At 39.6% G+C, this 26,628-nt stretch overlaps 1 protein-coding gene across 4 annotated transcripts in view; it reads right to left on the reverse strand.

Moving 5' to 3' along the window:
- LOC136864571 (ankyrin repeat domain-containing protein 13D) overlaps nucleotides 1-26,628 on the reverse strand; it is a 340,236-nt gene that overhangs the window by 36,217 nt on the left and 277,391 nt on the right. For all 4 annotated transcript variants that reach the window (XM_067141748.2, XM_067141747.2, XM_067141746.2 and 1 more), the window contains 2 exons: nucleotides 9,343-9,443; nucleotides 9,163-9,263 (listed from right to left, as the gene is read on the reverse strand). In XM_067141748.2, coding sequence (XP_066997849.1) covers nucleotides 9,163-9,263; nucleotides 9,343-9,443 — 202 coding nt within the window. The remainder of the gene's footprint in view (nucleotides 1-9,162; nucleotides 9,264-9,342; nucleotides 9,444-26,628) is intronic.

The raw sequence follows: 26,628 nt of genomic DNA on the forward strand, positions 1-26,628 counted from the left end.
GGCCAGTCCTTGTTACCTTACACAGCTCTTCACCGAGGCATGCCGATCCGTTTCTGCAGATATGTTGCAAAAGGTCAGACGGTCCTTACCACATTGTGCGCAGCTCTGTATCGACCACAGAGGTCATCAGTTTGAGCAGGTGCTGCGTTAAACGACGTGGATAATTGAAATCCTGTCACATGTTTCCTAGCCTCTATCAACCTAGCTCCATACCAACGGCCCTTTTCAAAGCCAAATAAATTAGTCTGTGAAAAATACCAGTATTAAGTATACAACCTTGCCACATCCCAGGCGACTGGCTTAAAAAAAAAACACTTTCATGGGACTTGAACCTTCTAACCCTCGAGCACTATCAAATATCACACATCCTACTGCGTGCTGGCCATGTAAACTACTGTGACACTTGACCTACGGCACCCACTTCCCAGCCTATACAGTACCGTGCTCCCGGTCTGTGCATCCACCTCCTGTTTTAAAGTAAGTGTTCTGCATATCTGTACTCATTTTACGGGTTCATTTGAGGTACCTATAATGAAATAATAGCGACGCTCACGATTCCTGCCGTCTTCTAGCCCGTAAACACACATCTCGTTATATTACCCCGGTTTAGTGAGAGGGATGGGAAAGTTAATATCCACCTTTTCAATACAATATATTACGTGAAGGTTTACATTTAAAACATCACGTTTATTTACATTTGGTACCGGTTTCGACAATGTTTGATGTCATCATCAGCCAGGACAACTATACAGAGATATATTACATTAATCGTGACTCGTACAGTAATATTACATTAATAGTATTGAATATAAACATGAGTACAATTAAAAAGTATATACATATATAAGCTGACAGTCAGTGCGATAAAAGATTGTTTTTATAAGGTGTACACCTTAGTATTTTAGTTAAAAACGGAGAAAGTATTAAAAGTGAAGTATGATAATCAGCTTTTAGTGACATATTTGTCTGTTGAACAGTAGGGTTATGTTTATGAAGGCTTTGTAGCCATGTTTAAAATTATAAAAGGAGTAGACACATGCTTAGATATGAGTGTTTCTACATAAAAGTTTTAACTAAAATACTAAGGTGTACACCTTATAAAAACAATCTTTTATCGCACTGACTGTCAGCTTATATATGTATATACTTTTTAATTATACTCATGTTTATATTCAATACTATTAATGTAATATTACTGTAGGAGTCACGATTATTGTAATAATCTTTGTATAGTTGTCCTGGCTGATGATGACATCAAACATTGTCGAAACCGGTACCAAATGTAAATAAACGTGATGTTTTAAATGTAAACCTTCACGTAATATATTGTATTGAAAAGGTGGATATTAACTTTCCCATTTCTCTATTGTGAATCTTGATTCAATACGGAACCTGAAGAGTGAAATTCTTAATGTTAAATTAGTGAGAGGGATCGATGTCTTTCATAACTGTAGTAAATGTGAAGGGATGCATAAAACTGGATCGCAAGGTGCTGGTGGACCACCCGGTATATATATATATATCTATATCATCAGATTAATTAAGCACTGCAAGTATCATCTTTATGCTGATGATATGCAAATTTATTACAACACTAGAACTGACAATATACAACAAGCAATATGTACTGGTAATGTAAATGCTGACCTTGAGCTAATTAATGGCTATGAAATTAAAAATAACCTTAAATGAAACAGCCATAAAACACATGCCATTATCATGAGTACATCAAAGAATCTTCGTATTTCAGAAACAAAAATGCATTTCTGCCATATCTTTAAATAATACTGTTATACCTTATACCTTGGAGTTAATGCAACAGAAACTCTAAACTGGTCATTGCAAATTATGAATATCTAAAAATGATGTATTGTGGCTTGCACCCATTAAAATGTTTCAGAAATGTATTTCCTTGATCACTTAAAATTCAGCTTGTTCAGTCATTATTATTTCCCATTTTTGATTATTGTGATGCAATTCTTACAGATATAACAAACGAATTAAGCTAGAAACTACAATGCATTCAAAATGCTTGCCTAAGATATGCTATGGATTTAAGGTATGATGCTAGAGTTTCTCCCAACTATAAACAATTATCTTTTCAACGACTAGACGACAGACTCAAACTACATTCAACTACTCTTCTACACCAGGTGCTTTCGGAAGACATCAATGCTTAGTACTGCACGAATTAGTGAAATTTTATTTCATATTTTTATTATTAGTATTTTTTACTTTTGCATTTCTTTGAGTTACTGGTGTTGTATTGAAATTAATATTTTTCAAATCTGTATTATGTAGGCAGAGACTGTCCACTGGCAATTCTGCTATAAGGGGATCCACCAAACAACCATCTTAGACATCACATATTAACACCTGTTACTCATTTCAGTTGAAAGCTAAGTGAACCCCAGAGCTACATGTCTCTCTGACTTCCTAACAAAGAATCAAATCCACATCCTTAAGTATAGCAAGCTGTTAAACTTCATACTTCCATCAATTTACATTAAAAAGAAATGCGTGTGCACGCGCGCGCGCACACACACACACATACACACACACACACAGAGAGAGAGAGAGAGAGAGAGAGAGAGAGAGAGAGAGAGAGAGAGAGAGAGAGTGTGTGTGTGTGTTTTTTTTTTAAAAACCCATTCTAGGTAAGCTGTGGACGGCTTACTTCGAGAATAATAATCCAGAATGCTGGCGGTGCAGAAGTTATGTATGTCCGCTGTCCTGTCACCTCTAGCCTCAAAAAAACTGTAAGTCAACAGCTTTCTAAGGCAGGCATGTAGTAGCTAGTATCTCATTTCTAAGCGACCTTGCAGTGCCAGCAATTATCCTCTTTACAGGGGGGGGAAGGGGTATCATCAGATTGCTACTTGAATTGGCACATTAAACAGTACATTAGCTTTCTCTATTGTTTTATTCCAATTATGTTCAGGATTAAAGTATTGATCTATACTGATGAAACAGGTTGCCCTTTTGCGTAACTTGTAATACTTGAAGGCCTTGTTCAATATTATTATCTTTTACTGATGGATTGGTAGGCTGGGTCCCAACATCATGTTTATCTCAAGGAGGATGGAATGTCAGGAGGAACGCGACATGTGATCCACGACCAATTACATTCTTCATTATGCAATATCGGTGGTTGTGTTAACTTCTCAAAGGAGTGAATGACATATCTCGATATACGAGGATAGCCCAGAAACTAATGCACCACATTTTTTCCTTCAACAATTATTTATTGAACACAATGAAACTTATACACAAGAAAGTACGATATTTCTTCTACCCTCCCCATTTTTTCACGTAATCTCCTTCCTGTTCTATGGCCTTCCTCCAGCAAGACACAAGGGCATGCATGCCCTGTCGATACCTCTCCTTGTTTTGTTCAGGAAGCCATTTCTTCACTGTGGAAATCACCTCTTCTTCATCCTTAAAATGTCTCCCATGAATGGCATTCCTCAATGGCCCAAACAAGTGAAAGTCTGAGGGAGCTAGGTCAGGGCTATAGGGTGGATGCAGAGGTAACACTGTCCAACCCTGTTTCATGATGTGTTTCGACATCCTCAAACTTCTGTGAGGGCGTGCGTTATCATGTTGAAGCAAACAATCAAGTGGGTTGTTATGGCACCCAAGTCGCTGGAAGCGCTTCTTGAGTTTGGTTAATGTGTTCACATATGCCACAGAATTAATGGTGGTGCCTCTCAGCATCACATCAATGAGTACGACACCATCACAGTCCCAAAACACGGTGATCATGACCTTTCGAGCAGAAGCAGTTGCTTTGAATTTTTTCTTCTGTAGAGAGTCAGGATGGTGCCATTCCATTGATTGCTGGTTTGTTTCAGGCTCAAAAAGGTGAACCCAGGTTTCATCACCTGTCACAATCTGGCACAAGAAGGCTTCCCCCTCAGCTTCAAAACGTTGCAGCAACACAGAAGAATGATTTCTTTTTGAGAGTTTTGTGTTCCTCGGTAAGATGACGTGGAACCCATCGTGAATATTCTTTTGCATAATCAAGAGCACTGATGATTACACCATACTTCCTTTGCTGATTGACAGCTCCCACACCAACTCCTGAGTCTTTCTGCGTCGGTCCTCGCGAATGAACACATCAGCACGCTGCATCTTGTAAGGTGTGGACTTTCTCTGTCCATTTTCAGTCTAAGTTGATGAAGAAGTTGCACTGGTTGTAATATTACCAGTATTATTGTCGCCACTGTCACTGTCATGATTGCTACTTGAACTGGAATTGAACACATGTTGTCTCTTTCGTGACTGCTGCTCATTTTCATCAGCAGGCCTGAACCCTGTACATTTGAGCCTGCAGTACTTGTTCCAGGTAAATTCCTGTCACTTCCCAATTCCCCTTTGGCAGAACTTATTCACTAAAATCACTATCCTCCTCACTAAATTCCAACATTACGTTTGCTCCACACGTGTGAATCAGTCATGCACTTAGCAAATGCATGGGAAAAAACAAAAACAAATGGTGTATGGCTTTTAGTGCCGGAGTGTCCGAGGACATGCTCGGCTCACCAGGTGCAGCTCTTTCTATTTGACACCCGTAGGCGACCTGCGCGTCGTGATGAGGATGAATGATTATGAAGACAACACATACACCCAGCCCCTGTGACGGAGAAATTAACCAACGATGGTTAAAATTCCTGACCCTGCCAGGAATCGAATCCGGGACCCCTGTGACCAAAGGCCAGCACGCTAACCCTTTAGCCATGGAGCCGGGCAATGCATAAAATATACTGCATCACGCGCCCGCATGATTATGCGAAGCACAATGTTATTTTTATCAAGCAGTACATTAAAATTCGCCAGAATTGTCTCCAAATGGCTCCTACAATCTCTAGAAAAGTCACTAGTCACTATCTTTGAAATTCTGTCACTAAATTATTAAAAAAGACTCCAAACCTAGCAATAGTCTCTAGAATCGACTAGACTGAACGAACACGAACATAGCACGTGAGAACGAGAGATTGACAATCGACATACGCGATGCGATATACCGGTTTCAATAAATATCACACATTAGCGTGCATTTCTCATATTAATAAACGTCGATATTTCATATGAAAGCGGCGATGACTTCGCAAAAGTTGGCAGGTATGTAACTTTATTAATTATCTTCTTTATAAAGGTCTATTAACACATATCCGTGACGTGTCAGTACCGTGACGTATCAGTTCCGTGACATACGTGACGTTTCAGTGATGGCTATCCACACCTATCAATAATGTTTCAGTTTCAGTTCAGTGATTGCCAGATGTCAAAGTTTACAGATGTGGAATTGGCGGCTATTGCTATAATTCTAGGTGAAGAGAAACAGCGTCAGTTTTAAAAAAAGGAAGTGGGTACATGAGGCATGGCAGAATAGAGAACGTGATGGCGAATTCGCTGCCCTGTATAAGGAACTAATTGACGATCAAACTAAATATTTTGAATATTTCAGAATATCTGAAAATTGTTTTAACATATTGCTGAGTAAACTGGAAGTTCATTTAGAACGACAAGACACCCGCTGGAGAAAGGCGATAATACCGAAAGAACGGTTAGCAGTTTGTCTGAGGTAAGTGAATAATACAGTACAGATACAATGAAACAAATATTTACTTAACCACACACATTGAACTTACGTCGCTCATTTTATATTCACTAGCGCGTACAAACTTCACAGCAGAAGACGTCCGTGAAATAGCAAAAATATCGTTGGCGATAATACTCATTATGGAAAATTCTAAATTCCCATGGAGGAAATTAGATATTTTTCATCAATAGAGCATGTCAAAAATGTCAAAAACATATCAGATGTAAGGCTTTTCAGGCGTTTGCTCTATTAACCAGCGTTTCGTCTTAGGTCTGACACTAGACTCATCAGAGTGGGATGTGTCACACCCTACCCACTGATGCTGGGGTGTATGCACGTGAACTTACCAGAAGCCCTTATAAGAGGCACAGTCTGATAACTGCATATGGGAGATAAATCTCCACAATGGAATTATTGCCCGCCTAGCAATTCCGAATGGAAAATTCTAAATTCCCACTCGATATCACGGAATGGATACTGCACTGATACTGATGCAGAAAACACGGCACTGTGCTGGACAAGTGTGGACACGACAGTCAGATTCAAGGGAACGATATGAATCATCACCGACTCTGATGCAGTTTCACGGAACTGACATGTCACGGATATGTGTGAATAGACCTTAAAGCCTTTCTCATAACCATTATTTGTAACTATTAAACATGTTATTTTAATACATTATTGAAGTTTTATTTAATTGACTTTACATTGCACCGACACAGATAGGCCTTATGGCGACGATGGGATAGAAAAGGCCGAGGAGTGGGAAGGAAGCGGGCGTGGCCTTAATTAATGTACGGCCCCAGCATTTGCCTGGTGTGAAAATGAGAAACCACGGAAAACCATATTTAAGTCTGATTCAGAAAGAGGCACAATGAACTTCCTTTATACCATGCTACAGAAAGTTGCTCTTCTTTTTGTGAATTGGGGTGTATCGAATCCTTTATTATACTGATAGTTTGAGTGGGCTCTCCTACTAACATTATATGAAAGGTGGTCATAGTTTCTAGTTATTGTCAAATGCAGATAATTTAAGGAATCATTAGATTCTGTCTCTATTGTATATTTTATGAAAGGATTTAAAATATTAAGCTGAACTAATATTAATTGACCATTAGTTTTGCTCTCATCTATAATGGCAAAGATATCTATCTGATATATTCAGTGTATACTACAGTGGACAGTATATTTTTAATATTCAATTAATATGTATACAGAGTTCAACACAAATTGCAATGCACCTCTCATCTCTAAATAAGTAAGAACCAAGTCTAACCACTGTTACCTTGGTCTCTCCCTGCTTCTCTTGCCCTCCTTGGTAGGGTCCATTATTCTCCTAGGGAATCTATTCTTTTTCAATCGCCTCTCTTGACTATATCACTGAAGCTGCTTCATACGCACAGCTTCAGATACAGAGTTCATTCCTAACCTAGCTTTTATATTTTAATTCGGAGTAACCTCCTGCCACTGTTCCCACCCTTTTGTACCAGCAATCATTCCGTAGACTGATGAAAAACTGTGTTCAAGAAGTTGCATCTTTCCTAAAGAATGCTGTAGATTGGAACTGCAAGCTCATTACATTAGCTTTCTTGCACCTTCATGCAATTTCACTTACTACACTATCATCTAGGGTACAACAATACACATCGTAAGCATTTTAAATGACCCACCTTTTCCAGTCCTGAATTTCCTACGTGATATTCAATCTTCTATGGTTTCTTTTTGACTGATATCACTTATAGCCTTGGAAATCTTAATTTTGGTATCGTACTTACTGCACCCTTCTTCAAGCTCCAAGATATTAGATTGGAGGGTTTGAGCAGAGTCTGCTAGTGAGACCAAGTCATCAGCAAAGGCCAAGCTGCTTATTGCATTTCCACCCAGCTGAATCCCTTCCTGCCAATTTATACCTTTCAGAAAAGTATCTACGTCAACTATGAACAATAAGGGTAAAAGACTGCAGAACTGTCTAACCCGTGTAACTACTTTGAACCAAGAACACATTCTATAATAAAATCTCACCGACAATGAACATCTTCACGTTTAAACATGCTGAATCGCATCAGAATGTAGCTGAAGGCCACGTACGTGCTCCAGCTTTCAGCAGTGACAGTCATTTGCTAGCAAAACTCCGCAGAGAGCTCTACTGAATCATGCTATGCATGCAGTCTGCTATGCCTGCCGAGACTGTGCCGGTGGTGTCATTACAGGTCTTATTGTCTGTGTACGTAGAGAAACACAATGGTTCGACATGTAGCAATCGATCCAATTAATGTTTTGCAGTTGGTGAAACTGAAAATATGATGTAGGGTGCTTAATGAAAATGGTGTCAGTTGCATGTTTTCTTACGTCCTTGATTATGAACAAATGTGAAAATCCCTTAAAAAGTCTAAGCGTCAATGTTGGATCGCAGTTGTGATAAGGATAAGCAGTGCAATGAATGCAATGGGGGATAGTTCTACACACGTGTGCACATGCAAGAAAGTTGATATCTGGACTCCTATTATCATCCTATGCAGAAGCGAGCAGTAATCAAAACCCTGTTTGAATGTGTGAACACAACCTGTACAACTTCTCACAATATTCCAGTTACCAGTTACAGCAGTGACAATACAACAGGAACCCTCTCTCCATTTATTTTTCACTCATCATCCTTACTGATCATATCAATGAAGATCTCAAACACCATAGAATCAACACTAAAATATAAACACAGAAATATAAACAATGTTGAAACTATCGAAGCCTCATTGCCAACATAAGAAGAGATCAACTACATTGGACTGCCAGACACGATCCGATCATAATCATCATCACTGGCGTTCAGCATGTTCACTGTTCTTACAGAGTAACCAAATGTAGTATTAATTAACAACAGAGTGAATAAACACAAAAATAAAATCACCAGAACCAGCTGTAGAAATCTGCCAAAACTCAAGTATTTAACCTTTAGGAGCATGTAGTAAAATTCAAGGAATCTGATATTTTGGCTACCACACATCAATTCCACCTTCATTTACATTTAGACTTAACACCAGAGCATTCCAATAACTCTAATCAAAAGGAGCAATGTTTACACTTAAAGAGTGTCTGGCTTCCAGGTTTCAGAAATGGAAAGTGGCTTCGTTGCAGCTTAACTCCAGAAATATGGCCTCCTTACCTACAAAAGGAGAGGCAATCTACACTGGAGTGCCAGACTGTCTTGAAAAAGATCGCAGTAAAGCAAGCAAAACAATAACGCTCCTTAAAATGTGAACACAACTGACCAGTCTGGAGATAACTTTTCCCATACTCCAGACTATCCAGGAAATATATCCACTGTTTTAAATTTGGTAACGTAACTCAGTTTTCCTCGAAGTTCTGTTATTCAATAATAATGTGTGTAATATACTCTAATCAGATTTAAACATTACAATCATAAGTAAATTTCCCCAACATTTGGCATAAAATTATTATTTTTATTATTATAAAAAGAAAAGAAAAAAAAAATCAAAACAACAGTGAAACATTCAACTACCAAATGAAATTTTTGAGGGATGCAGAAAATTCTAAAATACCTTTGTAACTGACGCTCTTCTTCTGCAGTACCAATTTGAGGTAAGTTAGGTGTGCTTGGTCGTGACGGTCTCTGTGCTCTAAGTGCTTCCCATATATCAACCTGCATCAAGAATAACGGAGTTGTGATGTGGGCACAATTGTATAACAACCAAAATATCCATTACTTTTACAAAACTTACTTCATCCCTTTCACTACCAGCTTCAATAAGACTCTGCTGAATAGCAAATTGCAATAGTTCATCTTCTTCCTCATAGCTAAACTGTCGTCGTACCTCAGCACCTGAAACAAAGTAAAATTTTATATTAGAAATAAACATAGTGAAAGCATGAATAATTGAAATAAAACACCATCAAATGACAAAGATGTTCTTCAAACCACTGATTCTCAACCACAACACAACAAATTCTTCCAAAGTGCTCCAGTATCCAAACCAAACCATCATCATCATCATCATCATCATCCTCCTAAGCAGAAGCGAGCAGTAATCAAAACCCTGTTTTAATGTGTGAACAAAACTTGTTCAATTTCTCACAATATTACAAGTTACCAGTTACAGCAGAGACAATGTAACAGGAGATCTCTCTGCATTTATTGTTTGTATCATCCTTACAGATCAGATCATTGAAATTCTCAAACACCATAGAATCAACACAAAAATATAGACAATGTAGAAACTGTATTCAAGTCAAAATCAACTTGAATTTCTCTTTTTTTTTTCTTCAGGAGTACTCAAAGTGAAATTCCTGTTCATAGGAAGCAAACATCAATATATGCTAGCACACAGGTTTGTAATCACTCCCAGGCATGGCACACAGGTAGGAGTTTGATAGCCCATAGAAGCATCAGTCATTCTAAGGTCTGATGATGATGATGCTTGTTGTTTAAAAGGGCCAAACATCTAAGGTCATCAGCCCATTCTAAGGTCTGGTGTCTGTTCTGTTGCTCTGAATTGTCCTGCTGTTTCCATCATTCACCACTACAGCATGTTAAATACAAAACCATGGAATCTGGTCACAAAGAAGTACACTGTCCTCCCCCCCCCAAAAAATCATAACACTTCATATTGTAAAAATCATCTCAGTTTAAGGAAGCAAATTTAAAAAAAACCAGCATTACAGAATAAAAGAAAGAATCTTTCCATACCTAATCCAAAGAAAATGATGCTTCATAATTTCGATTTAAGAAGGTAAGTTTTTTAAATTAAAAGAAGCAGAATCGGACAGATTTTCTGATTATCAAATTTTATTTAAATGACGTACATTTAACTTGTTAGATGCTAATTACATGATCAATAGGATATACTGCCACACCTGGCTGCAATTACTGCCGTGTATCTTATGGTCCTGCTCCTGATCAAGCCCCGGATGTCCCATTGTGGTATATTCTTCCATTCTTCTTGCGCCACCACCTTCAGTTCAGCGAGATTGTTGAAAACTTGGCACTGAATGTGACGACCAATCATACCCCACAAACGCTCAATAGGACTGAGGTTTGGACTCCTGCCTAGCCAGTCCAGAGTGGGAATGATGATCTCCCGAAAAAAACTCTGTGACACACTGAGTAGCACTGGGTCTTGCATTGTCGTGTATAAGCACAAAGTTTTTATCAAAAGTAAATGCAAATGGCATTATGTGATTAATGGACTCTCCTCAATGTAACTGTGTGCCGTGAGGGAGCCGTTCTCAACGAATACAAGATCAGTACGGTCATCTGAAGCTATGCTACCCACACCATTATGGGATTTCCTCCTAATGGTGTAATCTCAGTGAACAAAACATTCTCCTGCCTTTCTCCACACCCTAGTTCTTCCGTCAGGTGACCTAGGGTTGAATCGGAATTCAAATCTGAAGAGTACGTGTCCCTATCGATCAGTCCAATGTTCATGCATCTGCATGAAACGAAGACAGCCCCTCCGGTGTTGTCGCAGAAGTGCTGGTCCTCAGGCTAGTTTTCTAGCAGCTAAATTTGCCTCAGGAAGCTTCCCACCGAGTGTGTTATCACTCACAGATACGTTGTGAACCTGCTTCAGACTACTCAGAGTCGCAACCACTGTAATATGTCGGTTCTTCAACACTCGTAGCCTCAAAAAAGTGATATTGCAAGGTAGAAGTGAACCTAGGACAGGCTGAACCAGGTTTTCTGTGATAGGAATGTTGATTTATAAAACATATCACAGCCCAATGACTGTGTATAGGAGACGTATGCAAAACCTCTGCTACATAGCAGTAGCTACGGCCATCAATCACCAATGCAACCGTTTTCCACAGAGTTCACGGGATTTAGAGGCACGGTGACGAGTTGTTTATGGCTAAGAAACCCTCAGGTACGTGCCAATCAGTGTTGAAAATACAAGAGCGATTACAATACTGAAATAAAAAATTTCATAATTTGTACCAAATGAATAAGAAATACGTGGGAACACTTGCCATTGGTTGAATGGGTTACAATATTGCATTACAAATCTTCTGTTGTTAATCATTGTTGCTTCTGCTTCAGTAATATTCATAGAACACTAGCCAATCAATAAATATTCAAAAAATTATGGTAATCATATTCAGAGTAGAATTTAACTGAGCTTTCAACCAAAATATCAAGAATTACACTTTCTTATTGGAGGGCAGTGTATTTTATAAGCTGCAATTTCATTAAGTGGAACCTTCCACAACTGTAAGATGGCATTTCAGAACCAGATTTCAAACAGGACCAATGAAAAAATGTTTTGACGTAAAGGGTAATCTGTTCAGATGAAATTTCAGAGTACGACTACTATCAGTCTTCCATAAAGCAGTGAATTAAGTCTTTAATGTATACCAGTGAACTGCCACAAACAATCAACAGTATGGAAAATTACACAAAAGCATGAATAAACTAAGCCATTCTGCTTCAAATAAGGGAAAGCATAGTCTTTTCTACTGGTTTTTAAGAACAAATGGAAGAAAACGACTTCCTTTACTCATCAACTTCCAATGACTAGGTCACATTCCACCAAACTGGCGAAGTCAACAGATATAATGTGTGAATCCAAGGGAATAAATCTGTACGATATGGTACAACATGCGTGTGGTTGACCAAACATTAACACGTTGTGTTATGTTCTGTGGTATGTCAAATACAAATGCTAACGGCCCAGTCTTCATTGCTGGTTCTACAGTCAATCCTTCATGTATCTTAATAGTGTTACATACCACCCCTGTGGTAGCTCCATTCAGTACTTCCTGGAAGGGGCTAATGAGTCACATGACCGGGGAGCTACCAGCTAGTGTTTCTCCTTATTGTTCTCTTTGGCTGGTTTCCCCACGAGTTTCTGGGAGATGGAACATTCTTGTTGCGTCTCGAGCCACATCACGAATATTCCGGTATACATCACCTGAGCCATAAGAAGGAGGCTCGCCGCGAGCAGTCGGACACTGTGGGACTCCGTGGTGGACCTCTTCTCTGCTATTTCTATCAGCGATATTTCTGCAATGCAGTGTTGCCACTGCTGCCATTCTGATAAAATAAGTTCACTAGTGGTGCACAATCTCCCTTTCCGATAGGCATTACGTTTCACACAGAAAAGTTCAACTTCACAATAGGAATCAACATGCGTCACCAAGCAACAACTAAGGAACTAACACAACACAATTCTACCGGAAGAACATTTTGACGTCAGAGTGACAGATTATGGCATGTTCTGACTGTTTACAGCGCCATATTTTCGCCCGGGGGAAAACTTGGAACTAATAAATTTTGTATCGTTGTCTGGCATTCTACAGGATAATACTGCTTCTGTTTCTGTCAATGTGATAGGGGGCTCCTCTGAGCATGCTTTCACATCTATCTGGCTCTCTGTTCCTCTTTTCTTCTAATCTCAGCAGGAGGTTGAAACGATTCTTCAGGACCTCTCTAATGTCACCTTCCTTTCTGCCAATATTATCATTTCCACCTTCAAATGCCTTGATGGTATGCATTGGTTTCCTTTTGCCTTTGCCCATTGTATGTAGTAATTTTATATACCTCTGCTATTTTCATACAATTTCTGAGCAAAAATTTCCGAATTCTTCATCTCCATTTCTTGAACGATCTCTTTCATCTTCAGCTTATCTTGGTACATTTATTCAACGTCCTTCAACTCATCCATTATGAGTTTTGACATTATTTTATCTTGGTCTCTTTCTTTCCATGATGCATTCTTTTCTCTTGTGGCTGTTTTCATTCCACTATGTCATCTCCTTCTCACTCACTTGTATGCTTGCCTTCCCACATTCTTTCACTACTTCCTTACCAAGATGACTTTGAGCCTGGCCCATTCTTCATCTTTGGTCTTTACTTCATCACCTGGCAAGTGACCTCTTATCTGGTCCAGACAGTCTGCTCTCTTGTCTGTTTTTTGAAGTTCCCACACCTTGATCTTTGACAACTTCCTGGATGGTACTTTTGGTACATAAAAATTGTCGAAATCTATTATTAATAACTGGTGATCGCTGTCAAGGCTCTAGCTAGGTATTACTTTGACATCTGTTACAAGCCTACTCGTTTCTTCATATGTGATGACAATCTATTATGTCTTATGTTGTCCATCCTAACTCTTGTGATTGACACTTTTCTTGAACGAGCTGTTATCACCACCAAGCCATTCCTGATGCAGAATGAAGGAGATGTTGCCCTTCTGTCTTCCTTCTGCCATACCCATGTGGTCCCATCAGTTTCTCACATCCAGTCCTGTCCATCCCAATCTCTGTATTCAGGTCTCCTTTGGTGATGGTTCTATTTTCATGGATGGCCATTTCTATATCATCCAGGTATTTGGTTTTATCATCCTGTTCACATGTGATCTGTGGTGAATACACCTGTACCAGCATTAGCTTTTCCTTTACTACATGCACAGTCAACTTTATTATTCCCTTATTGACATACTGTATGACAGTGATCCAAGTAATTTGTCATTTTTCGAGATGAAACCTACTTAAATCCTTATCTCTTTATTGTTACCCTACCAGTGTAGGGTACACAGTTTCCTCGACTTCTTTGTCTCTTCATCTTTGTATTTCATCTCATCTCACTTAGCTCCAAGATTGCTATTTTTCTTCATTCCTTGAGGTCTACTAGTTCTTTACACTTTCCCGTAAGGCCGAGAACAATGATGGTCTCAATTCGTATTATCTATCTTCTCCAAGACTGGTGCACGATCCCACGGCCCTGTCATAAGGCCGAAAGCCATCATACTTGGCATAGGTTTGCTTCTGCTGGTGTCTTAGCAGAGTATCTTGCATTCTGAGGCACTTGTTTGCATTGAAAGTGAATTTATAAAACTCTTACCATCTTGCAAGGCATAATGAAAATGAGTCCTTTTCTGTTGGGGGCAACTTAGGCAGTCCCCTGTCACACCTGCAAGGCACTAGCTTTTCGATTCATTTATGTAGCATTTTCTCCATAAAAACTTCAACAACCCCCAAACTGTAGCTGTTGTTCTCCCATAGTTTGTCAGGTTTGGTATTGGCCACTCAACCCTCGGCCAGACAGTCTATTTTCATATACAGTACAACTACGGTTAGGCACTCTTCAATCCGGCACGATAAATACCATGGCTGTGCTGGATTAACGATTTTGCTGAATTATTGAACGTCAATACTGAGTTTCAATTTAGTCATTCTAGCAACTGTGGGGTTTAAAGAAAAACACAGAATACAAAATTAAATTCAAACACTGAATATATATTTAACTGAATATTCTTGTATTAATAAAAAACCAACAGTATAAAAGAAAAATTAATATAGTACTGTACCATGACGCTATCCCTAAAGTAGAAATATCAAGGAGATCGGAATAAATACAATGGCCGAAATGGCATCAAACAGAGTAAATAAGCATACAATGTCATAGAAATCCAGATTAGCAGAGTAGCACAATACATAGAATCATCCTGGCCATGCAAAAAGACAAAGAAATGAGATTTGGATTATTACGACGGGATAACATGCAGCACACATTCTCAAGATCCGGAATTGGAGAGTAACTGCACGAGATCGACAAGTTTGGCGGAGAGCAACTGGGGAGGCCATGTCCTGAAAATGGGCCGTCGTGCCATAGGTAAGGTAAGGTAAGACAGGACAACAGTTAAAAAAAAAAAAAAGACTATTTTATCAGCAATCCAAGTATTTAGATGTAATTCAGCCAAGATAATAAAAGTATCTTACAAAACTGCAAAAAGAAGAGGAAATACTGATCTGGAAGTGTATTAAGAAGTGCAACCTGCCAAATTAGTGATATCCATTTGCAAAGAAGAAATAAGAACACGCTTTTCCACGAAAAGTACAACTTGGAAAACTGGGAGAAGAGGAGAGCATTTTATGTCCGCACAATTGCCGCATGGAGGAAAAAAAAAAGATCAAAATTAAAGATCAGCTATAAAGTAACCCGTATAAAGAAAGTAAATCTACGCCGACGTTATTCCATTACAGAAATAGTTGAGAAGATAATCACTTAGCAGCAAGATTCGCTGGCGGTATTTAAGCAGACCAGTCCGTCCTAACATCGCGGAGGAAACGAGATAAGTTTCTTGTTATTATAAGATATTTGTGTAGTTTGATAGAATACAATGTGTTTTCTTTTGAAAGCATGAAATAATCGTTGTGCCTGTTGTGATCGACGAAATCAACTTCTTTGACATGCCTAGCTCTCATAATTAACATACAGTCCAGTCAAGTTAAACATGAAAAGGGGGTCGTGCTTGCAAAAGGTCGGGTCGTTCTGAATTTTTCATATGTTGTTAGGACCTAAACCAATATTAAAAAACCAGATTTGTAATTTCTGAAGTGCTGTGCGAGCGGCGGTGTACCAAAAAAACCATGAAATTTTCGGACTTTTTTCAGGTTTTGCTCAATATCTCAGTGAAGGAAGGGTCTGACCGGTATAGTCACTCTACACACTTTCAAAGTAGACTAAATTTGCTACAATTTGAGACCAGGGCGAGCTCTATACAGCCATTGGTTCCCAAAATATAGTTCTTCGAAAATAGGCAATTTTTTCCAAAAAGTTAATTTTTTCGAAATGGTCACTTATTTTGTGGAATATCTTTTAAACTAAGCATCCCACATCAACTATTATATGAAATGAAGTTGTAGTAAATTTAATTAGCTTTCATTTGAGACCAGAGTGGTACCTGTAAGCCCAGCGGTTCTCTCAAAACCGGCAGATAACCAAAAACAGTCATAAGTGGATTTGGGGGAGGGGGATGCAAATAAACTGTTCTAACGTATTTTTATGGTTTTATTTTTTATTGGAATCTTCATTTGTACACTGTCCACAAGATGCTCCCTTTTGTCCACTCAGCTGGACGTATTTTGTACGCTACGGGCGCGCACCTCTACCTTTAGGATATGATAGCTCTACAAGAACTGATGGATAAAAGTGAATACGACATGTTCACAAAAGGATCATTCACCATTCGCCGGTCTGACAAGTTTTTATCTGGGTTGTGGTCAGACCTAACAACTGAACAGAAGCTGGTGCGATCCATGAAGACCTACGGTGGGTTGACCCAAGGAAGTGGATGGTGTTTATGGTAAACATATGTGAAGAACTTGAAAGTTTTTGCAGCATATCATAACCTACTGGAGAGCAGCATGTAGACACGAGACCTTTTAGAATTGTCCGAGATAACGGTGATGTGGAAAAACTCAAAAACTGGTTTGCTCTACACCCCCCATTTCCTAAAACTGGCATTTTGCTTTCTATCAGTAGTGGTTTACTGAAATGTCCTTAGGATTTAAAGGATGACTTCAAGTATGAGTTGGCCCAGTTCCCAATGTCTATGTTCAATGAACAGGGGATGCGCAAGGGCACAAAATCCACTCTGTATTCTGCCTTCACTCCTCTTTCCAGACACACGCCGATAGCTGCCTGCACTCATGTCATTTTGGATGGTGGCTACCTCTTGCACAAGGTCGTGTGGCAGTGGAAGTGCACAGTTCGATCACTTTTGGTGCGTTATACCATCTACGTCCGTAACCACTTTGGGAAGAACGTCTCCATCGTTCCTGACGGCTACCCCGAAGATGCTACAAAAACACCCTACCAAAACAGCGGAACGACTCCGGCGCTACGCAGCTCATTCCAGCTACGAATTGACGTTCGATGAATTCACAGTAATTGAAATTGCTCAAGAGCATGTATTGGGCAATGAGAACTACAAGAGACGCCTAATAACTCTTCTTTGTGACGCCTTTCAGAAGGGAGTAGAAGTGGCTGCTGCCGAAAAAGATGCGGATCAAGGGATCGTCATGACAGCGCTTTAAAAAAGAACAGTAGCTGATCGGGTCGTCATAGTTGGAGAGTACGTCGACCTGCTCGTTCTTCTCAATGGTTTAGGCGCTGAAGAGAAAAACATCTACCGTCAGAAGAGAACGAAGGGCGAGGCTGGTTGCTGTCATTACTCTACGACCTCCTACAACCACCAGGACTCTTAGCGATCACCAGGAACGGTACTATTCACCCACGCGTTTACCGGGTGCGATATCCCCTCAGCACCATTTGGCCAAGGAAAGACCAAAATCACTACAGTCCTGAGCAAGAGTGAACCACTTGCTGAGCAAGTGGAGATCTTCCTTCGGCCAGACTCCACCTCACAAGCCATGAGAAAAGCGGGCATCAAGTGCTTTGTGGCTCTATATGGGGGTGACAACGCGATGGATACTTTGGATTTCCTGAGGTATAAGACGTTTGTCACTTCAACGAGCATAAACCTCGCCCGTTTGCTACCAACAGAAGATGCCGCAGGCCACCATGCAGCAAGGTGCTAACTCCAAGTGCAGAAGTGGCGGGGAATCAACTTGAATCCCACTGATTGGGGGTGGAAGTTGTCTTCCCAGGGACTCTCCCCCATCCCCACCACCATGGATCCCGCACCTCCTGCTCTTCCTCGAAAAATTTCATATAGATGCAAGAAAGAGTGCTCTGGGAGCTGCTCGTGCAGAAAGGCTGGGTTCCAATGCTTAGTCCTCTGCCAGTCATGCGGTGGTAAATTATGCATTAACGTCCCGGATGTGGAGCTGAAATGCTCAGATGATGAAGATGACCCGACTACAGACTGGGCGCCTCTTCAAGCGTCCTCTTCAAGTGTCATCGAGACACCATCTTCGTGCGAGCCGAAGCCCGGGCCATCTAAGATAAAAAGAAAGGCATGATTTGGCAACCAAAACACAATTCCTACATTATTTTTATTAGTTTTCTTTATTGTGTAAATGTAATTTGTCCTTAAAGTAGGTACCATGATGTTTGTGCAAGCATTTTAGTATGTAGGTATATAATCTTTTTCTTTTTTCATCAAACAATTTTTTAACAATAACATTTTTAACTGTTTTATAAATAAAACCATAAAAACACCTGAGAACAGTTTATTTGAATTTCCCCCCAAAACCCACTTACGACTATTTTGGTTATCCTCCATTTTTGAGAGAACCACTGGGCCTATAGTTACCAGTCTGGTCTCATATGAAAGATAATTAAACTTACTACAACTTCATTTCATATAATAATTTACGTGGGATGCGTATTTTAGAAGATATTTCACAAAATAAGTGACCATTTCGAAAACTTTTCACTTTTTGGAAAAAATTGCCTCTTTTTGAAGAACTGTATCTTGGGAACCAATGGCTGTATAGAGCTCCCTCTGGTCTCAAATTGTAGCAACTTTAGTCTACTTTAAAAGTATATAGAGTGACGATATCGGTAAAACCCTTCCTTCACTGAGATGTTGAGCAAAACCTGAAAAAAGTACGAAAATTTCATGGTTTTTTGGGTACACCGCCGCTTGCACAGCACTTCGGAAATTGCAAATCTGTTTTTCTAATATTGGTTTAGGTCCTAATAACATATAAAAAATTCAGAACGACCGGACCTTTTGCAAGCACGGATGTACATCTTGACTGGACTAATATGTGCCAATCCATGTATATTGAAGTAAGAAGTGACTGTAGTATAAATGAATCCAAGTCTTACCAACAGGTTTTATACCGTCAGAGAGCATTACAAGAATGTGTGTAGACCCCAAATCATAGCCAAGGTTAATACTGATGTCAGTAAAGAAGTATCATAGAGGTTATACGTTGTACAGGGTGATCGACGGGAATCTGATGTTTTTGGCATGGCTAGTACTCTCTCGGTAGGAGGAGTGGGGAGCAGAATTGTCAAGCAGGACACTCGCCATGCGTTGCTGTTTCAGTAGCTATGGAGCAGTGGTCGGCTGAACATTGTATGTTTGCGTACGACGCATTTGTGCAGAATGGCGTCACCACGGCTCTCACACACTCGATGTTTTCTGGTGTTCTTGCTGTCTTAGTCAGACCTGATGGCATCTTTTTAACAATAGATCCTGTTGTCCGTACATTATTAACCCAACTGAGAATCATGTTGCGGCTGGGAACGGCACCACGACGCCCACGGTTGAAACACACACGAAAAAGTCGCTGCACTGTTATAACAGACCCACCATTCTGCGAACATACGATGTTCAACCGACCACTGCTCCATAGCTACTGAAACGGCAACGCATGGCGAGTGTATTACTTGACAATTCCGCTCCCCACTCCTCCTACCGAGAGAGTAATAGCCATGCCAAAAACGTCAGATTCCCGTCGGTCACCCTGTATTTAATAAGACTATTTATGGAAGAGTAACGTTGTCAGATAGGGTAAAGGTTATACGATATTAAGAAGAGATGAATGCTATGTTGTTATGAAGGGAAATAGAAGCAAGTAATACGTCGAGGGAAATGTTCCTGCAATGTAGAGTTGATATTAAGAAGATATGCGATATGAAATTCAATAATTATACGGTAGAAGAATTGAATGACGTGAAATATGGAATACGAAGTACATGGAGATGTATATGTCATTGTAAGAAAGAAGAAATGGAATAAGTTAAGTAGTAATAGAGGTCAAATAGGAACACACTTGCCCATGAATGAATAAGAAAGGTTATTGTCTTAGAGAATAGGGATCCTACCACAATTTCAACGTACTCAAGCAGAACGAATTAAGATATTGGAGTATAGTCACCTGATAACCTCAATATTATAAACAAACGATGTAGTATTAGGTTATGATGTCGGTTAGTCACCTTAAGCAGACCCTACACGGTCAGTAATACTGATCAGTAATACTGAGTCAATAATACTGACAGTACGCATCAATATTGTACCGACCTTACACGATCATTATTACTGTCAATATTTTGGCCAGTACCAGTGCACTTGCTTACCATTGCGGTATTCTCACCTTACAAATAAAAAGTCGATAACCGTCAATATAATTTGAAATTGCAGTATTTAATCAAAATGGATCGTAAAAGACGGGCATGTGTAGCTACCATACTAGCAGTCTGCACAAAACGCAGTGTTAAACGAGAAGAGAAGAGTATTCTCATATGAAGTTCTTCTTCCTCTTCTTAATCTGTTTACCCTCCAGGGTTGGTTTTTCCCTCGGACTCAGAGAGGGAGCCCACCTCTACCTCCTCAAGGACAGTGTCCTGGAGCGTGAGATATTGGGTCTGGACATACAACTGGGGAGGATGACCAGTACCTCTCCCAGCGGCCTCGCCTGCTATGCTGAACAGGGGCCTTGGCGAGTGATGGGAAGATTGGAAGGGATAGACAAGGAAGCGATCGTGGCCTTAAGTTAGGTGGGAAACCACAGAAAACCACTTCCAGAATGGCTGAGGTGGGAATCGAACCCACCTCTACTCAGTTGACCTCCCGAGGCTGAGTGGTCCCCGTTCCAGACCTTGTACCACTTTTCAAATTTCGTGGCAGAGCCGGGAATCGAACCCGGGTAATCACACTAACCACGGCACCACAGAGGCGGACTCATATGAAGTTGTTGAGGGAAATACAATAATATCGAAGTAGAAGATTATCAGAACTATTTCCGAATGAGTGAGGTAGGCCTATTTTTACGAAATTACTAGGAGTGGTAGAGCCTTTTCTAATAAGGCAAAATACAAACATGCGGACCTATTTATCGATGGCAGAGAGAAATTAGCGGTGACATTGAGGTATCTTGCAACTCGTAGAAATTTAGAAGATTAATTAGGTCTAAAGTTTTCCGCAATAATGTACCAGCTTCCATCAGTACAGCAGTTGTGGAAACATGTGAAGTATTGTGTTGCGTTTCATATAGCTCGATAAACTTTTGCGATAGGCCTACTTGGCGGTTCCACAAGCACCTCTACTTGGCCTTGGTGAGAAACGCATTTGTCGTCCATCGCTGCTCCGTTAATACTGACAGAAATAATGACGAACGCACTCACACGGTCAGTATAACTGTCAGTATCCCCACCACTCTACAGTACTGATGCTCGCAGATCAGGAAATCCGGATCTGCTTCAGTATTGGCCTTCAGTCCATCATTCCAGTCCACACGCGATCAGTATTACTGTCAATATTTTTCGATACTGACAGTTTTATTGACCGTGTAGGGTCTGCTTTATATTGAGCTACAGTCTTCAAGATGAACCAAGTCAGCATCGAAAGCTATGAAATAATTTAGGTTAGTGGCATACAAGAGACAATATGTGATTTTGTGATGTAATGTATCTTAAGATATTGAGAGCTTTAATACATTTTAACAGCACACAGGTAGTAAATCAGCTAGATGTGACACATTTGATCTTGTTAACGTTGTACATGTGTTGAAAATGTGAACTGTAGATATTATATTGAAATTAGGTATAGCAGATTTATAGCAGTGAAATTTGAGCTGCACGTTACAAGAAATTTATTGCATATTCCAAAGCATAAATAGTTAAAAAGTATATGATGAAATTCCGATTGATATTAAAGAAAGGATGATAGTTGGAATCCAGCTTAAGACGATTAGATACTTACAATTTAGATCATTTATAAGGAACTTATACTGGAACAAGTATGATTCAAATTCAGTGTAAATATGATAGGAAATATTCCTATTTTCAAGTGAGAGATGTATTTTAAAGTGTAGGCTGTACTGAGATATTACTAATGAGAGGTAAGAAAAGTAAAGAGCCTAATTTAATTAACCATGAATTGAAGATGACAGCAAGAAGGGTTATATTGTTGTATTAATGTAGGATCAGCTGTTCAGCAGTACGTACTTGTGTAATAAGCATTTTGGAAATAGTATCATTATTTTTCTCTTCGGATTTATTTGTTTACTCATTTCTACAGATATTTACTTGTCAATAAATAATGTTAGTTTAAGAAAACCTCATTTGAGAATTTATTTATAAATATCATGTTAGAACAAGGTATAGTAGTTGGAAATTCTTTTACGTTGACCTACCTGGACGCAGGAAGGGCACAGTACATTGATATTTAAAACACATTTAATAAGCTGCTGTATGGCAAGAAAAGTTACACATGAGCGTAAGGTCTCTGATATCACATTGCTTCTGAGATTGACATCTCTTCTTCAAACAATCTTTACAGATTATACATAAATTTAGGAGTACTGCTGAGTTGTAGTATTTCTTGGATTTGGCAAATTTTATAAATGTATTTAATGCATCAGAAATTTGTTTCCACCGAGCTCGATAGCTGCAGTCGCTTAAGTGCGGCCAGTATCCAGTATTCGGGAGATAGTGGGTTCGAACCCCACTGTCGGCAGCCCTGAATATGGTTTTCCGTGGTTTCCCATTTTCACACCAGGCAAATGCTGGGGCTGTACCTTAATTAAGGCCACGGACGCTTCCTTCCCACTCCTAGCCCTCTCCTGTCCCATCGTCGCCATAAGACCTATCTGTGTAGGTGCGACGTAAAGAAAAAAAAAGAAGACGACTTTACTTTCATCAGGCATCCAATTCCACCTCCTGAACCTGGGCTTCTTGTGGGTCACAACACTTTGTATAACCTGTTTGTCATTCAGTTCTTTGACCACTGGCACATTTTTGTTGATTTCAATCCAGTCTGTAACTTTCTCAATGGGTACATCTGTGGAAGGGTTGTTTGGCACAGCTTGTATGTATTAAATCTAGCACCATATTTTAACCACCACTGGTATCTTTTGGATCTTGAACAGCATTTTCTGTCATGTCCAGGGACACGAACCTTCATCAAGTAGCAGTACATAAGTACTACATAGTGATTACTTTGGTAACTCAATCCATTGGCCGTGCTGTATGAGCAGCCAAGTGTTGGGGTGATATAGAATGACAATTAAAAACAGAGTTGTGCGAGGTCAAGAGGTCTCACGAGGAAGTCGATACGGACAAATCTAAATAGTCACATTCTATCGTCTGGAGATGGCACGAAAAGGGGGTACTTTGAAGGATACCATACTTAAAATTAAAGGCGACCCAACTAAGTGAAACAGGGCGCAGAGTCATGTTTATGATGACAAGTATTAGAAATGGGGGAGTTATTTTATGAGCATAGGAATAAGGGCAAGAAGTCAAGTTCGTGTTAATAAATATTGCCATGTGCATAGCTTGGAATTTTGTGATACATGGGGGAGGTGGTAGCACCAATGGTAAGCCAGTAAGGCTTTATCTAAGAGGAGGGGAGACCCTCATATCATATTGCTAGTCCCTTTAAATACATATGTAATTGAAGGAACGGGCGTCTTATTGCATTAGTCTTCGCTTTGGAAGCCTTGCCTTCCGCTCACGTTAGGGAATCGCAATCGATTCTCCAAGCGTTCTCGCTGTTTAGAATATTTCTTAGTAGATCAGGTTGAACGGTGGTGCTAACACTTGGTATTCATTATTCATACTTTGATTCTCGACTTAAGCTCTAGTTCTTCTGGGTTTTATCATAGTTGGCAACTTACAGCTTGAGGAATCTCTGTGAGACACGATACTCTGTTTTTACATCGCTTTAGCATTTCAGTGGTACTCTAAGGTTTAGAGTCCATTTGCATTTACTTGGAGTAGCCGTTCTGAGGAAGTACGTCACATTACGTGACCGACTTCAATTGTACGTGCATATTCTTTGTATATCATCTGTTAATATACGCACATATATAGGAAATCATATGAGTTTCAACTCTTAACAACCAACTTACCTAACGCCTATAAATTACCATCTTATTTCCCTTTAGTTTTTAGTACTGTTGTTAGCCATCAGGTGATTCCACTCATCGCTCGGCGTCTCACCTGTTGGCCGGGATACGACAGGAAAAGAAAAACTGGTGCCAGTTTTGTGGGGTTGGTCCTGAGTTCGACGTCCATCCAGGGTTGTTTTAGCTCTTGACCAGGCGTTGGTGGTTTCCTAAGCGGCTGTCTATCCTAGTAGACTGAGGGGCAGTCGGAAGGAGAAAGAAGAAGTCCAGCGGCTGTCTATCCTAGTAGACTAAGGGGTGGTCAGCAGTAGGAAGAAGTCCATAACCAGACAGAGAGCAGAACCAAGAAGGCGCAAGGGCTGGCCCACGGAGTAGCAGAAGGATTTATAGGAGTCCAAGGAAGGAAGACGCAATCGACCCGGCGAACCTGCATGTCGTCAGCTCACCATCAGCAAGCAGTAGAAGACCAAATATTGTAAGGTAAGCCAAACTCAAAATCAGTATGTCTAATTCTGAAATGGGAAGTGCCAGTGATTATTCAGATAACAATTATATTAATATCAATCAAGCGTTCAAGTTAATTGGAGATCCTTTTGACGGGGGAAATTGGATTTGGTTGAAAGAGTTCTGTGCAAATGTAGATTCAGCAATAGAATTTGTACAACCAGATGAACATCCGCTGTTTTTTAAATATGTTCTTACCAGAATAACGGGCGAAGCTAGAAGCAAGTTATTAGAAAGACAGGATGTTACAAGCTGGCCAAAGTGACGGCAGCTTTGTTTGGAAATTATGGAGAGCGTAGGACTATTGATCATTACACATGTAAAATGTTTAAAGCACAGCAAAATAAGGATGAATCTGTAGTAGCTTGGGGTTTGAGAATGGATGCAATGGTAAGCGAACTTAAAGAAGTTGCCACGGCAAGAGTCGAACCGGAGGCAAAAGTACATAGAGCGAATTTAATAGGAGAGTTAGGCATATCATGTTTTGTACAAGGATTAATTGATAAAAGCATTCAAACAATTGTCCGTAGTAGGAACATTACGGATGATTTCGGTTTAGCAGTTGAGGTGGCGGCCCAAGCAGAGTCGGCCGTACTCTCAAGTAAAGAAAAGCATGGTGAATCAGTTAGCAGAGATAAATATTGTAGTAATTGCAATAAGAAAGGATTTTCGGCATCCGCATGTTTTCTTAAAATGCGACCAAAAGAAGTTAAGGCACTAACGTGTTACAATTGTAATAAGGAAGGGCACTATTCACGAGAGTGCAGAGTAATAGTTTGTAAACGTTGTAAGAGAACAGGGCATGTAGAGAAGAATTGTAAAAGTAGTAAACCGCAGCAATTCACTAATTACAAGGGTAAAGGTTACGAGAACAAGCAGGCGGAAAACTAGAACAGGATCATGACGCAAGGCCGGTTATAGGTCCTAAAAGTGTTCACATAGGCCAAGTACACAATAAGTGTAATAACAATGAAGGGACAGTTTTACTATCTATAAATGATGTACACAGACCTTTTCGATTTTTAATCGATACAGGCTCAGAAATAAGTGTAATAAAGAAACAATGCGTACCGAAGGAAATAAAGATAGATACAAGTGATAGATTAAAACTGCTAGGAATTAGCAAAGGAACACTATTCACGAGTGGAACCGCGAAGGTAACTTTGGGAACACCTCAATGCAAATTGCATGTAGTAGATGATGAATTTCAGTTGTCACAAGACGGATTGATAGGTAGAGATGTATTGAAGGATTCTGTAATTAATTGCACGGAGGAATTCATAGAAGTGAATGCTGGCAGACATCAAATAGAAATTAGAGAAATTAGAGAAGCTAAAGTAATAACAGTACATCGGAGAATGGAAAGTACGTATGCGCACGTAATGAAAGTAGAAAAAAGTGACGCACAGAAATGTACACAATCGAGAACTCTAAGAGTAATCGAACTAATTAGGGCAGATCATATGCTAAAGAGTGATAGAGAAAAGATATTTGAAATATGTTCAAAATGTAATGATAGATTTTATTTAGATAGAAAATTAAACGAGATTACGATCGGTAGCGTGTACCCTATACCAGGTACTACGGATTTAAGTAACTCAATAGAGAAAGCGAATTATTTCTCGACAATTGATTTAGCCAATAGCTATTATCAAGTTATTATTATTATACTTCGAGAGGTTTGGAATCAGTGTTCAGAAGCCCTACACTTGTACCTGTGAAATGCAACAAACTGTTCCTCATCTCTTATTTGAGTGTCCGATTTTTAACAGGAGTAGATATGAATTATTAATGCATTTAAACATGTGTAATATAGAATACCAAGCACCTCTCACTATGGTATTTCAGAGAAGATGTTGTTATAAAGTGTTTGTTAAATTTCTCCATCTAATTTATAAGTCATCTCTATTTTAATTGAATTGTCATGTATTAACTTAATCTCACTATCT

This window comes from Anabrus simplex, chromosome 2 (genome assembly GCF_040414725.1).
Source record: "Anabrus simplex isolate iqAnaSimp1 chromosome 2, ASM4041472v1, whole genome shotgun sequence".
Classification (NCBI taxonomy): domain Eukaryota; kingdom Metazoa; phylum Arthropoda; class Insecta; order Orthoptera; family Tettigoniidae; genus Anabrus; species Anabrus simplex.